General features: G+C 35.5%; 1 protein-coding gene across 2 annotated transcripts in view; it reads left to right on the top strand.

Annotated features, from left to right (window-relative positions):
- Positions 1–1,393: 1,393 nt before the first annotated feature.
- LOC113557348 (zinc finger protein 521-like) overlaps positions 1,394–13,698 on the top strand; it is a 114,382-nt gene continuing 102,077 nt past the window's right edge. Inside the window, exon 1 of one of the 2 annotated variants that reach the window (XM_026962814.1) lies at positions 1,394–1,433. In XM_026962814.1, the coding sequence (XP_026818615.1) occupies positions 1,394–1,433 (40 nt within the window). Of the gene's footprint in view, positions 1,434–8,725; positions 8,823–13,698 lie in introns of those variants that run through there. The other variant, XM_026962815.1, reaches the window with a different exon arrangement.

The following is a 13,698-nucleotide window of genomic DNA, read 5'->3' as shown; positions in this document are numbered from 1 at the left end:
TTATCACGTATAAAGTTTGAATACTTGTTATACAAATAATAAAATTAAAATAAGTACACGATATGGCATATATTATATACGTATAGTAGCGTACAGCACACTGCAGGCATTTGATATCAAATATTTTTGTAGTAAATAGCAAAAGTCTGAAAGTCTCCACTAAAAGCATTTGGACTTTGATAGGAGAGTGTAAACAATAACAATAATACATATATATATATATATATAAACAAATAAACACGGCAAACGTTAATAATTTCAAACAGCGGACAGCGCGTTAGCGATTCGCCCTAATAATGACGTCGTCGACGCGCTCTAATTTATCTCCGCGCGACACAAGGCCGTCGACTTGAACGTTTTAAATAATAACAATCAAAATATAATATATTATATTATCGATAATAAAACGCAGTGATGACGATAATGCAGCGATAATACTGTGATAGGTTAATTATTTTACTGTCTACACACATATCGTACACGTGCACGGTGCGTATACATAATATTATATATATGATATTGTGTACACAGCTCAGCAGGCTCGCACACGACGCGTATATATAAGGGTTGCGCGCGCCGGCCCGTCTGCTCATGGCCGTGCGTCGGCGGCGTCGGCGACGAACGTTTCGCCGGCGGCGGAAGTCACTGGCCCGACGTTGTCCGGACCGGAAGTGTTCTGTATACGTTACACGCGCTCAACACGCACGTACGGCCGCGGCGCGTAAATACAATACACGTACATCATGTATATATATGTATGTCCGTAAATGGGCTAATCGCGTACACATCACGGAAATCTATCGTACTGGGAATCGGGAAATCTCGTTCGAGGTATAGTCGTCGCGTACGAAAAAGAAAAAAATAATAATAATCAAATATATATATTTTTGACCGCGACGGTGAAGGTGCGGGAATAGTGATATAATATATTATAATATATATATGGTATGTTTTATATGCGTATCATATAAATACAGTGTACGATACCGTTCACCCAGTGCGTAAGTGTCTAAGAGATTTTATATACACGTGTCGTGCTTTTTTTTTGCACCCCGCGAGAGTGGTGCGACCGTTTCCGGACGGAGTTTTAAACGCGCTCGCGGAGCCGGAAACATTCAGTGCTGTAGATCCCGAGATCGCCGGCTGGCACTCGTGTAGGTATATCAGTCCGGCCGTAGTGGTCTCGCCGCTACCGTTAGTCGATCGGGAGGATCGCGTGATCGCACTTACGTCGACGGGTGCGGCGAGGGGGACTTGTGCGAAAACGAAAAACAAATAAAAATAAAGGAGCGGAAAGACGAGCAAGTGAAAGAGAGAGAGAGATTAAGTGAGAGAGATAAAAAGGCGCGAACTTTACGCGGTCGGGCGCGAATCGTGTGGTATCGCACGCATCATGTCCAGGAGGAAACAGGCTACACCTCGTTCGCTCAGACGTAAGTACACCGATTTTATACACTATAGCTATTTTATACCTATAAAACATGTTGTGTTCAACTACCGCGTGGCGCGAAATCGTAGCATTATCGTAGCATTATTAGAACGTGCACTGCACTGGCTTTTATAGTTACGAGCCCGGAGCATGCGATAGATGTGTATATACGGTAGAATCGCTTCGAAACTCCTGTGTATAATGTATATACGTGCATCGCGTATAGTGCATATGATGCAGCAGTGGAGTACGCGGGATATAAATCCACTTGTGTATTTCAAAAGCACTGAGGGGTATGACGTTTTTTTCTCAACGAGTGGCAGAGGTTTTTATTTATACTTTACGCACACACACACATACACACACACACACACACATACATATATTTATACATAACACAGAAAAATTCTGCAAAAGAACGTTTATTATATCTACCGTCGGTATACTTGTAAAAAATTTTGAAACTTTTTAGACACTGTGACTGTGTATTATGATAAGCACGGCGGAAAGATGTGTACAACATCATGCGTCATCACATAATAATATTTCATCCTAGGTGGTTACATGTAAAATGTTATTTACTTGTACATTTGTATCATATATTTTTTATTAAGTAATAATAAATTATCATAAATTATAATTATATTAAAGACAGCGTGCGTGGTATGGACATGCGTAAATGATAATTTTCAATATATATATATATATATTCATATAATATAGCTACTAGTTAGTCACAATGCCACCGTATGTTCACCGATCTCGACACTGCACCGGATAATCATATGCTTAATAATAATATTATGTTTTACCTATATGTTATATAACTATATATGTGCGTGTACTAATATCCGCGTTTATTTTACAATAGATAGTCGGTTTTTATTGTGTTAAATACCTTTACGGGAACTCACTACTGGAGGACGTGTTGCCAATTATTATTTTTATGTATAGGATACAATATTACGCTTACACACAAGACAACTGTTGCCGCCTTTTCGTCTATATTATTTTTATAAGAATAACCGGTTGACACGATGACTAAGTAAATAGTAAACCTAAGTAGGTACAATGCAAATTTTTATTTTCATAAACAACAAAATTGATGAACCACAAACACGCGAGGAGTTTATTATCATCAATCGGCGGTACGCATATGATTTCCATAATTTCGACGTTTCTGTGTATGGTACCAAATCATCGATAATTATTCCTAAATCTTATTAATTTAGTAACAGTTGTGCAAGATTGTATAAAAGTCTAAAATGAGAATTTACTGAATGCTGAAAAACTGAAAAAATAATAATGGATACTATTAGGTTATATTCATATATGTTTAAATGTTTTACGCAACGATTGGCCATTATCAGTTTTTATGAGCCACGATAATTATCAAACATGCTCCAAAATTTAAATTTAAGTTCTGAGGCTTGAAGCAAACTCGAATTTTTGGAGAAAAAATTTGAATAAATTAATGTTCCAATCTATCTTCATCTTGTATATTAACATGATTTTAGCACAGCCAATTAATATGTTTAAAATGATTAATTTGTTCAAATTATGTATTGAAGCCTAACCTGATTTTGTTATAAATTATTGTGTTTATTCTAATTTACTAAATTTAAAAAGTTAGAACTGTACAATCAACACACCTTAATATTTATTATAGTTAGTAAACTCTATATTATATATAAATAATCAATGTTTTTAACCATTAGAGTATGTTCATTCTTCACAGATAAATAATGAAATATGATTAGATATTTGTTAATATTTATTATATATTAGGCAATAATATAAACACACTATACGGTTTTATAGTCACTAAATATAATATGTTTTACATGATTCTATCCTAACTCCTAACTCCTAAATATATAAATATTTTAATTTATTAATATTATCAAAATTTTTCAAATGTAGTTTTAGATTAAAAGTCATGTGTCAACTGCAATATTTTATAGTTGAATGAAATAAATATAATGCAGGCATTCACATTCAGACAGGTTGTCGTGTGAAAATAGTCAAATTTCCATTTCATTATTACAGTATTACAAATTTGTTGACGTATATGAATTTAGACGTTTTGTATGAAAATTCGTTTCTAAGATGAAAGGTACTGAACGACAGAGCATATAAGTATGGATAAATTATAATTTGAAAATCTTTCAAATTTACATATAATAAAATATGTAAAAGTGTTTTTATTTAATAAATGTTATAAGTTATTTAAATTGGATAATAAAAAAAGTTTAAGCTAAGATAATTTATCCGTCAAATTTCCTTTTCCGCAAGAATTCCCCTGTTCAGGCTCATTCTATATATAAATATATATATGTCATTGATACTCACCACGCAACAATAAATTACGGGCTAGGACGATAGGTGCAGTAAAAAAAAAAAACAGGCTTTAATATTATCATCAGTTATCTAAAGCTAGGGTTTTGATAATAAAGGGAGTATAAAAGCAACAGATAAAAATATAAATCTAATAATAATAATAATTATTATTATTATTATTATTTATATTAGGTATTGTAGTAAAATATCTTATAACATGTTTAACGTTAAGATTCAAAAAAAAATCATATGTTTTTCATAAGTGTTTTAATATAAAGTTAACCAATTAACCCTTTGCGTTTGCACTACCTATAGTTTCATAGAAATTCGTACATCACTGAATAGATAGTCGAATCTCTTCACAGCCATATTTTCAACAGCGTAGCGTGTAAGCGGTATTTTCTACCACCAGTGTGTGCATTTACGAATATTACTACGGGGCGCTTGGAAAACTTTGTGATGCGTTCATCGTGATAACCATTCCACACCAACTTCATATTATACACGCAAATATACAGCAATAATATGATAATATGATAGAATATTATATCGTTTGAAATTCTTTCGATACAGTCTACCGATCGATGTGGCGTACCTTTATTTATTATATTAATATTTAGTTTTATTGTTGAAAATATTTATCGAATGGTTTTGCTTCACGTAAATTTATATTAAATCATTACGTCAATCATTGCGCTGATGCGAGATCACTTGTAATTTATTTTTATAAATTTATTTCAAATTATTTTTTGTTTTGATTATATTTGTTAGAAAAATAATTATTATTATCGCCTATTTAAAATTCTTCAAAAAGTGGTCGAAATATTATTTTCTCTCGTTTTCGTTACCAACCAAAAATTTTCTAAGTACGTGCCCTATACCCATACTGTCCATACTCTATAGCGGGTGTGGTCAAACTTTTTTTGATAAGACATCCTAACCCGAGAACACGTTTTTCCTTTGAAGAAACAAAAACGAACGACCATTGTAGACAGCGATCACTGGTATTTTATATGCGTCTACTAAATGCATGATTATAAATTCTAACAAAAGCAGATCTTGAAATCGTCTGCGATCAACCGACGTCTGGCCGCCGCCGTTTTACAATACGGTAATATATTTTGCATACCACACTACATATTATAACGTACGCGTGAACAGTTTTTTTGCGCGTGTACGAAACATAATCATTATTGCGCCGGTATATATATATATATATTATTATGTTATAAATATAAAAAAAAAATCGATTCGAGATCATAATTACTTTGGGATGTCCGTCAGCGAGTTGAGCGCGGGTGGCGGCGGCTGCAGGAACATCGGTCAAAATGAATTCCCATTGTAACGCAATGGGAAATTCAACGGGCACGGTCAGGCCTCTGGGGACGCGGCGTTGCCGGCTCGGTTTTCCCGCCGGTATACGCTTCTCGCGAGTACGCCTTTAGCTCCACCGCCGTCGCCGCCCGCACCCGTTACACGCACGCACGGGAGCGGTGGCAGTCGTCGTTTTTCCCTGACGAGGCGCCACCACCCTCTCCGCCCAGGTGCCGTCACGTACCTCGACTAGACGGCCAACGGGACGCGCGGCGGCGGCGGTGGAGGTAACAAACTTTTCCGTTCCGATTCGCGTGTACGCGTAGTACCATTTGTATATAGTGTTAGTACACGTATTGTATAGCTATAGTTACGCGTATATAATAATAATAATAATATATAGTAACAGTCGTGTATAGCAGTGGCAGTAGTAGTGGCAGCATAGTACGAACTGTGGTGGTGGTGGCGGTGGTGGTTGTTGTCGTCGTCGTCGTCGCCGTCGCAGCCGGTCTCTCGGGGGTATACTATATATATATATATACACACGCGCACACACACACACACACACACCGATGGACGGGCGCGGCGTCAGCGTCGTCGACGATGCCGGTTTGTGCGTGTGCGACCGTTGGAGGCGCGTTATATATATATATATATATTTGTGTGTGTGTGTTGCGAGTACGGAGAAAGACGTAGTTATATCGGTTGGGTGTGGGTAGGAGCGGGTGGCGGTTGCTCTCGGTGGTACGACTGCAGCGGGGGGACCAGCTGCTGTCTCTCGAGCGTCTCGGCGGCGGTCGTCCCCCGGGGGATGTACAACGTATAATATAATATGTACGTGCGTGCGTATATAATAATATATAATAATATATATATATACACGATGATAGCAAGTCTGTGTGTGTGCGAACACGTATAAATTAAAGTATGTGTGTACACGTGAGTGTGCACTCGTCCGCTGCGTGGGTGCGTTGGTCGGGTTAGGAGAAGGTGGTTTTGAAGGGAGATGGGTGGACAGTGTGGAAACCCTGTCAGGTGCGGCCGCGTCCGCGTCTCGTCGGGCGCCCTAACCTTTTTGACCGCGAACCTATATTATGACGGTGCGAGTAGTTCAGCAGTAGAGTAGGCTGTATAATATAATATGTATCATTGTAAACCGTAATAAGCGTCATAATATGACGGTCATGTGTTCGCGACTTCGCGGCATCTGCAGTGGTACACGACGTGCAGAACTTTCTTGTGTAATATTCTTAAGGGGTGAACAACGGATATTATAGGAGGGGAATGACTCGGCCGCCGTTATTACGGTGTTGAGCTTGAAGTCGACGACGAACGTGGCAGTATATCCTCGATATTGTATTATTATATCGTTATTATTGTGTTGTGGCAATACGCACGATGATAATAATACCTAAAATGGCTGCTGCACCTTTCGCATCGGCGGCGGGAGGACGGAGGCGAAGTGTGTTGCTGCTTATGCTGCAGATGTCGCGTGGAAACGTGGTGGGCGACGTGACGAGACGAGACCGCGGGTGAACAACACACGTTCGCAACTTCAAAATTGTATCGTGTTATATAATAATAATCATATCGCGAGCCGACCTTTAGTTTGTGTTACGAATATGCCCTCAAGACTATGTCATAAAGCAATCTTCCCACCCCTCACCGAACTATTGGGAACAAATCGGCTCACATATACATTTGCTAGTATTTCAATACGCCCATATCACTTATGCGTAAAGCATAAATGTGAGTTTCATTGTTAAGTTTTGAAATTTCGATTTTATCTAGCTCTGACTAGTTATGTGATTTTAATAGCGAGTAACGACACCGTTTTAAATTATGTCAAAAAAATAAAAAATAAACGACTTTTGTTGAGTCCGTGATGCATATTCGTTTGCCGGCAATTTTATTCAAAATAGTCTATTGCTTATTTGCTTGTGGTGAATACACCTTATATCCATGAAAATTAACACTAATAATAATAGCTTAATATAAAAGCATATCTTGCTGTTAAATCCACAGCGATATCAACTATAAATTGATCGATATCTTATTAATTAATATATTATTGCACGAATACAATGTCCTTATTTTAATAATAACATTCATAGTAAATTAAACAATATACATAATATAAAATATCACACTAATGAAGGTGTGTAGAATACTAAAAAACTGGAATAATTTATTTAAAATTGACAAGTAACAGTATTTCAGAAAATTTATTAAAATATAAATTTAAAATCAACGATTCCTAGGCATTATGATTATGAATAATACATAATATTACACAATATAACACACTATATTATGATGGTATATTATATATTAATATTTAATGTATTTGGACTTCGTAACGTTTCCGTTTTTTATTGTATACTTATATATCAGCCTCTTTCTAATGATTACACTTCACATAATTATATTTTTTAATAGATGCTCTCTATAGAAATTATAGTAATATATTTTTAAAAATCTAAGAAAATTATTTTTAACCGAAAATATTCGGTTAAAAAATTATAGCTATCGTTATGATATCATTAATAGTATTATTTATGAGGTGGTTTGGTTTATATAAATAATATATTACATAATAAAATTAATTAAATGATGAACATAAACAAAAAATAAATTCAAAAATATGATAATGTTTGATGTTTTAAATTTATTAATTTTAATTTTCTTCTCAAAATCATTAAGTTTTATACCATAGTTTACATTAAAATTTATTCAAATCTAAAATAAAATTACTGTAAACTAAACAACAAAAGCTTTAAAAGCTGAAATTAAGATTTTAGACTTTGTACCAACTGCTGTTCTACAACTACTAAATTATTTTTATTTTTATCGTTTTGGGTCTACGACAGACCATTATCTCCGTTAATTGTTATAGTTTTTACTATAGATTAGTTATGTGGATGGCATAAAATAAAGAATAAAATATAAAGATAAAAAGTGTGATTTTTCAATTAAAATATATTGCGTACAGCTTTTAATTTCATGAATTCGATAAATAATGTATTAATATAAAGGTGCGAATAACAAACGATTCGAATTGTATCTGTGCATATTGTATACATAAAATCAAAAGCGATTTCAAGAAATGTTATTTTTAGAATCGTAATCCCTTTTGATACAACAAAGTCCGGTGCTTCTAAATAATATATATATATATATATATATTAATAAGGAATGTTTGAAACGTCGGCGCGGAGAAGTCACGCGGAAAACAGAAATACTATCTACATAGTACTGCGTGAATAGTTTCAAAGGAGCGAGCACATATTCAAACATATTTTTCGATGCCAATCGACGATTCCAAATATTGCGTTTTAATTAAAATAATATTATACTGTTCGAGTTTGAAAGGGAATTCATGCTGAGAACTTCAAGAATTTGTACAGATACCATCGATGTCAATCCATTTGTATAAAATTATATATAATATGCTGTGTACGTAATAATACATTTGTCGAATAGGTTTTACGATATTAATTTGTTTACAACTATTATTGACACGGCGGTTCAAATTATTCACGTCATATTAATTCGTGAATATTGATTTTTCAGAATTTTCGCGTACAATTTTTCCAGCGGTCTTGAAATTGTCGAAAATCTGACGGACATCCTGGCTGTTCTAAAGCCGAAACTGACGTTACGTACCTAGTCTGCGACTGACGAAAGTATATAATATCATTGTAGTGCTGTCGTTGCAGGCGCAGCTATTTTTATGACGGTAATAACAATAATGAATAAATGATAATATAATGACGACGACCATACCACCACCTGCACCACCCTCCCCGGGGACGGATTTGTCAACGCCACTCTCGTCGTGGGCATCACGGACGACGCGCGTACGGGGGTTGTAATGTACTAATGTGCAGCGCGACGCACAAGTGCGCGACTGACGCCACCACCGTCGTTGAACACGGTGAACACGCTGTATACATATTATACACATTAAAATGATATGTCTGTCATGCATAACGGCGTGTACTTATAGGAATGACACGGCCCCAGTGCGGTGTGCACGAACTCGCGTCGTCGGATTAATTGGCGTTCCGGAGATAATACGTATAATACTGGCACGGGCGCGGCCGAGTACGCTGCAGTTTGACATGGCCCGCGACACGTTAACTCCCCTCCTATCGTCAACCCTATCGACATCGACACCCGTCGCCCATAACCTCGGCCCGGAGATAAACATAACCGTACGCTTTTTCCGCCGCCCGCAGATAATAAAATGCGATTTGTCCGCCGCGTACATGAACGTGACGCCGCCGCTGGCCTATGCATATTGTACTGTGACACGCGATCATCACCACCCCTACGCGGTTACTATCACCACTACACGATATGATTCGTTATTTCATACGTATTTGTACGTCACACAGTCACAGTATGAACAGTATAATATTATGATATATACGACACGTGTGGACGGCTCGCTCTAATAAAAAAAAAAAAAAAACGAATGCTTATATTATTATATGTATAGGGTGCATCAGGGAAATTATAGATACACACCCTGTAGTAGATTGTAAACAGTGTCTGATCAAAAGTATATATTCACCCATAGTCGTCGTTGTTGTATGGTAACAATAACGTGATTTATCCAAGAAGGTTAGCTTGTAGTGCTTATACGTTAGAATAATGCAATTTTTAAATCCGATAAAGGTAAGGAATGCGTACCTATACATAATTATCGTGGTTATACTATTTATCGTCACTGCGTCACGTAGATAGTAGTAATTCTTAATTCTGATATTATTTACACCATTGCACGTCGAAATTAGCGATAGGTCGAGCGTTAGTTTCACTTTATGCTTTCGGCATCTTGTTTTAAATTCTGAGCAGGGCGATATTCTACTCCGAGCCATAGGAGTACCCCGGAGTACTTAAATTACGTGTCTTTCGGACCTGTCAACGTCGATTTTTAAGCAGCTTATACGTCAGCGCGATCGGAAACATTTGGTCCTGACGAACATCCGAAAACCCTTCGGGAAGCGCGCCAGGATTCGTGATTATGCTTTTTGTTGCGATTTTGACATCGTCGTATCGGACAAATGTTCCTCCAAATCTACGTCATTTTCACCGCAGTGTAATATTTGACTTCAGCTCGGGTCGATTGCACTCCATTTTCGTTTACTCCTCTCACAGTAATCGTCGTATTTGTGCTTTAAGGGAACCACGCTTCTTTCTCTAGACCAATTTGTGACCCGAGCGTAATGATATATGTCAGACTCAGACAATATGGTCTCACGTCCGGCACCGCCTTTCGTCGTCATTCACACCAATTCGAATTTTCAAACGCGGAAAAAACCCGCTCTGACACGTAATTGTTTTTGCTTTCTGCGTTTAAACTTGGTCAAGTTTGGTTTAGCCACTGTTGGTAAATCAGGACGACACTGTACATACGAGTTTAGTATTATTATACAGCCGACATACTATTTAAGATTTAATCCAGAATAAAGTATTACATTATTATTATTATACAAATAAGATAAGGAAATGGCTATTGCTAACACTTAACGGAGACCGTAAATGACGATTTATATTTAGTTCCCAATAATAGGGTATGTGATCCAGTATTCCAGTTAACTCAAAGAAAACGATTATACATTTATACATTATACATTATACCTATTATCTACGGTCAACGGACGTAGTGCGTTTAATAATAGATTAAAAAATCAATAGGAAAAATACGCGCGGTCTAACTACACAATGCGTTTGTTATCTATTGCCGATTGATTCGTACATAAAACACCCTTTTGTATATATTTTATTATTCGCGGAAGAGTGATGGACTGGTCGACAAGTTCGACACGGTATTTTAGTACGGCTCGCGGCGCGTTCACAGCATAATACGAAATAATATTTTCAATTACGGTTGCGTGAATAGTAATTATAGTAATGTACAAGTTTATAAAGTGTACGCTACGCCAGAGGGGACGGTTGGGTGTGGGTGGAGGGTGGTAAGGAGGAAAGGTGTAAGGGTTAGCGAGATAGCCCGTCGCACGTACACTGCTCACGTATCGCCGACCGCCGGATCAGTTATTACTGGCCGTGGAGGCGGCAGCTGTGACTTTCTAAGAATATTTGTTATTCGGCTTAAATGCGTTTCGTTTGTATCGCGATTTAAAATTTATGCGAGGAATAAAACGGAGTGTACGCACGTTCTAAAAACTATTTGATCTCGCGCCGTAATGATATTACGTATATTATAGATACCTAATTATATTATTAAATTTCGTCGTGTACGGTAATCATTTTTCTTGTTATCCGTTCTCTTGAAAAACAAAATATAGTCTGTAATTTTTTAGTTTATTTCTAAAAACACACGTGCTTGAAAAAGATACTTATTAGTCATTATTTTGTTTGAACAATAGTCTTTGTTTTTCTATATCGTATAACATCACGTATAGTCAATATAGATAACATGATAATGAATTATTATTGCGCTTTTGCTGGTTAGGTCGAGTACATTATGCATTGCATCTAAAATCTATATAATTTATTATATCAACTTAAATATTCATATAATATGTTTATTAAATGTATTAGTATTGTCAGCTGCAGATATCGCCCGTCGGTGGAGATAGGACTGAAATAGTTGTATGTTTATATCACATTTTATATAAAATATCTAACCGATATAAACAACAAAATGTCTGCATCCGCGAGGGAACCTCGACGCTCTTAAGTTTATATTGTGTCCAATATAATTGAGTTTAATATATTCAATATATTTATATCATAATATATATATACATATATATATATATATATATATAGATCGACGTGTGTCTCGCTAGCTTTCGAATTTACCATCATTAAATTATTGTAGACTGAATTATAGACGTCTCAGTACGTATAATGGCATACAGACAATCTCACACGTGAAATGTGCCAACTGTACTATATGTAGTACACGTATGTAGTGTAAATGTGTAATATTATATAATAGCGTTTGGAATAATTACTTTTGAAACGCGTTTGTCCATTATACGACGCAAAATGCATTTCGCGCTGGCATAAATCTCACGACAGACCGAAAAATATTCAATTGTGACGATGATGGGTTACGCGGAATTCGAATTATCCACCGGCTTAATGCACTCGTATACCCAGGGTAGTGTTGTGGGATATATTAGCATTATGCTGTACATAGTTGACGCACTACGCGTATAATATGGAGCACAAGTTTTTCCCATATAACGTATTTGCTGCCGGCGCTAGCATTATGTGTTGTATTATATTATTATTACGATACCTGCAGCCATTAGGATAAAATATTCGACAAGTAAATTATCGTTTTGATGGGATACATCGCATTGCACTTATACACACGCGCAATAGTCGCGATCGAAATCCCATCGCAGTTATTCCCCTTTGGATTAAAATAATACCATTTTACCCCCTGTGGTACACAAGCCATCGTATTATTATTATTAGGTAATATAAAATTCACCTCCGACAAAACAACGAATTGTCGCCATACTACTTATAATATTGATTGATTTAAAATTGTCGTCTTCACTTAATATAGTTAAAGGTTATAACTCATTGGTATATAAATAAGTAATGATTTGGGTTTGCGCTTGTATTATAAAAAAATTACAAGTAAATAAGAATTATATTAATTTAAATCTGATTATATTTTATGGTCGCTTAATCAATTACTGAGCTAGTGGTGACAAATTAAATCACATTGGTATAGGTACCCCATTAATGATTGGGTCAATGATTATGTACAGATTTACTTTTGATTCTCTTCGCTGTTTAATTGTCTTATAAATTCTAATCTTAAATACGTTGAATTATATTACCGTAGAATATGTATTTATACATAACTATCATAATTTGTTTATTATGACATGTATCGCAACTGTGCAAGTAACATGCTATGTTTAAACTATTAACACAGATGCAGTAAAATATGTAATATGCATGTTATTAAAATTCAAATCGACTTTTGTGAGTGCCGATATACCCTAACCTAACCTATTGGCCACGCTCACTCATTGACTGCTATAGTGACCTAATTAATATTCTAAAGGAGGTCAGTATGTTTATAGTGAATCTAATAATGTCGTTACTCCACCAAGAATAGAAAACAATAACATCAGTATAAATATGTAATATATGTATATTGTATAATTATTATCATGTGATCAACTACAAATAAATTCAAATTATACACTTAATTCGTGTTATAGACGTTGCTCAGTGTCGTATATATTTAAAAGAAAAACACCGTAAATAATGTATATTTCGATGACCTTTAAACGGTCATAAAATCACTTCTACTTTAAATTATAGTATTTTGTAGACATAGTAAGAATACCACTATTTAGAAAATGTTATGTTGACATTTCATCGAATCAAAATATGTACAAGTATGTCTCTACTATATATAGACTTTTTTTTTGATTTTAGGTGCAAAATTTGAATAAGAATACTTTAAGAATATTTTAGTTTTGTTTACTAATTAGGAGTACAATATGTATAATATTTAATATTCATAATTACAAATTTACAACTGAAATAGGTACCATGCTTGACATTTTAGCTCCTGTTTGTAAATGATTATACTCATATAAAAG

This window comes from Rhopalosiphum maidis, chromosome 1 (genome assembly GCF_003676215.2).
Source record: "Rhopalosiphum maidis isolate BTI-1 chromosome 1, ASM367621v3, whole genome shotgun sequence".
Classification (NCBI taxonomy): domain Eukaryota; kingdom Metazoa; phylum Arthropoda; class Insecta; order Hemiptera; family Aphididae; genus Rhopalosiphum; species Rhopalosiphum maidis.
This window is presented reverse-complemented; position numbering and strand designations above follow the sequence as displayed.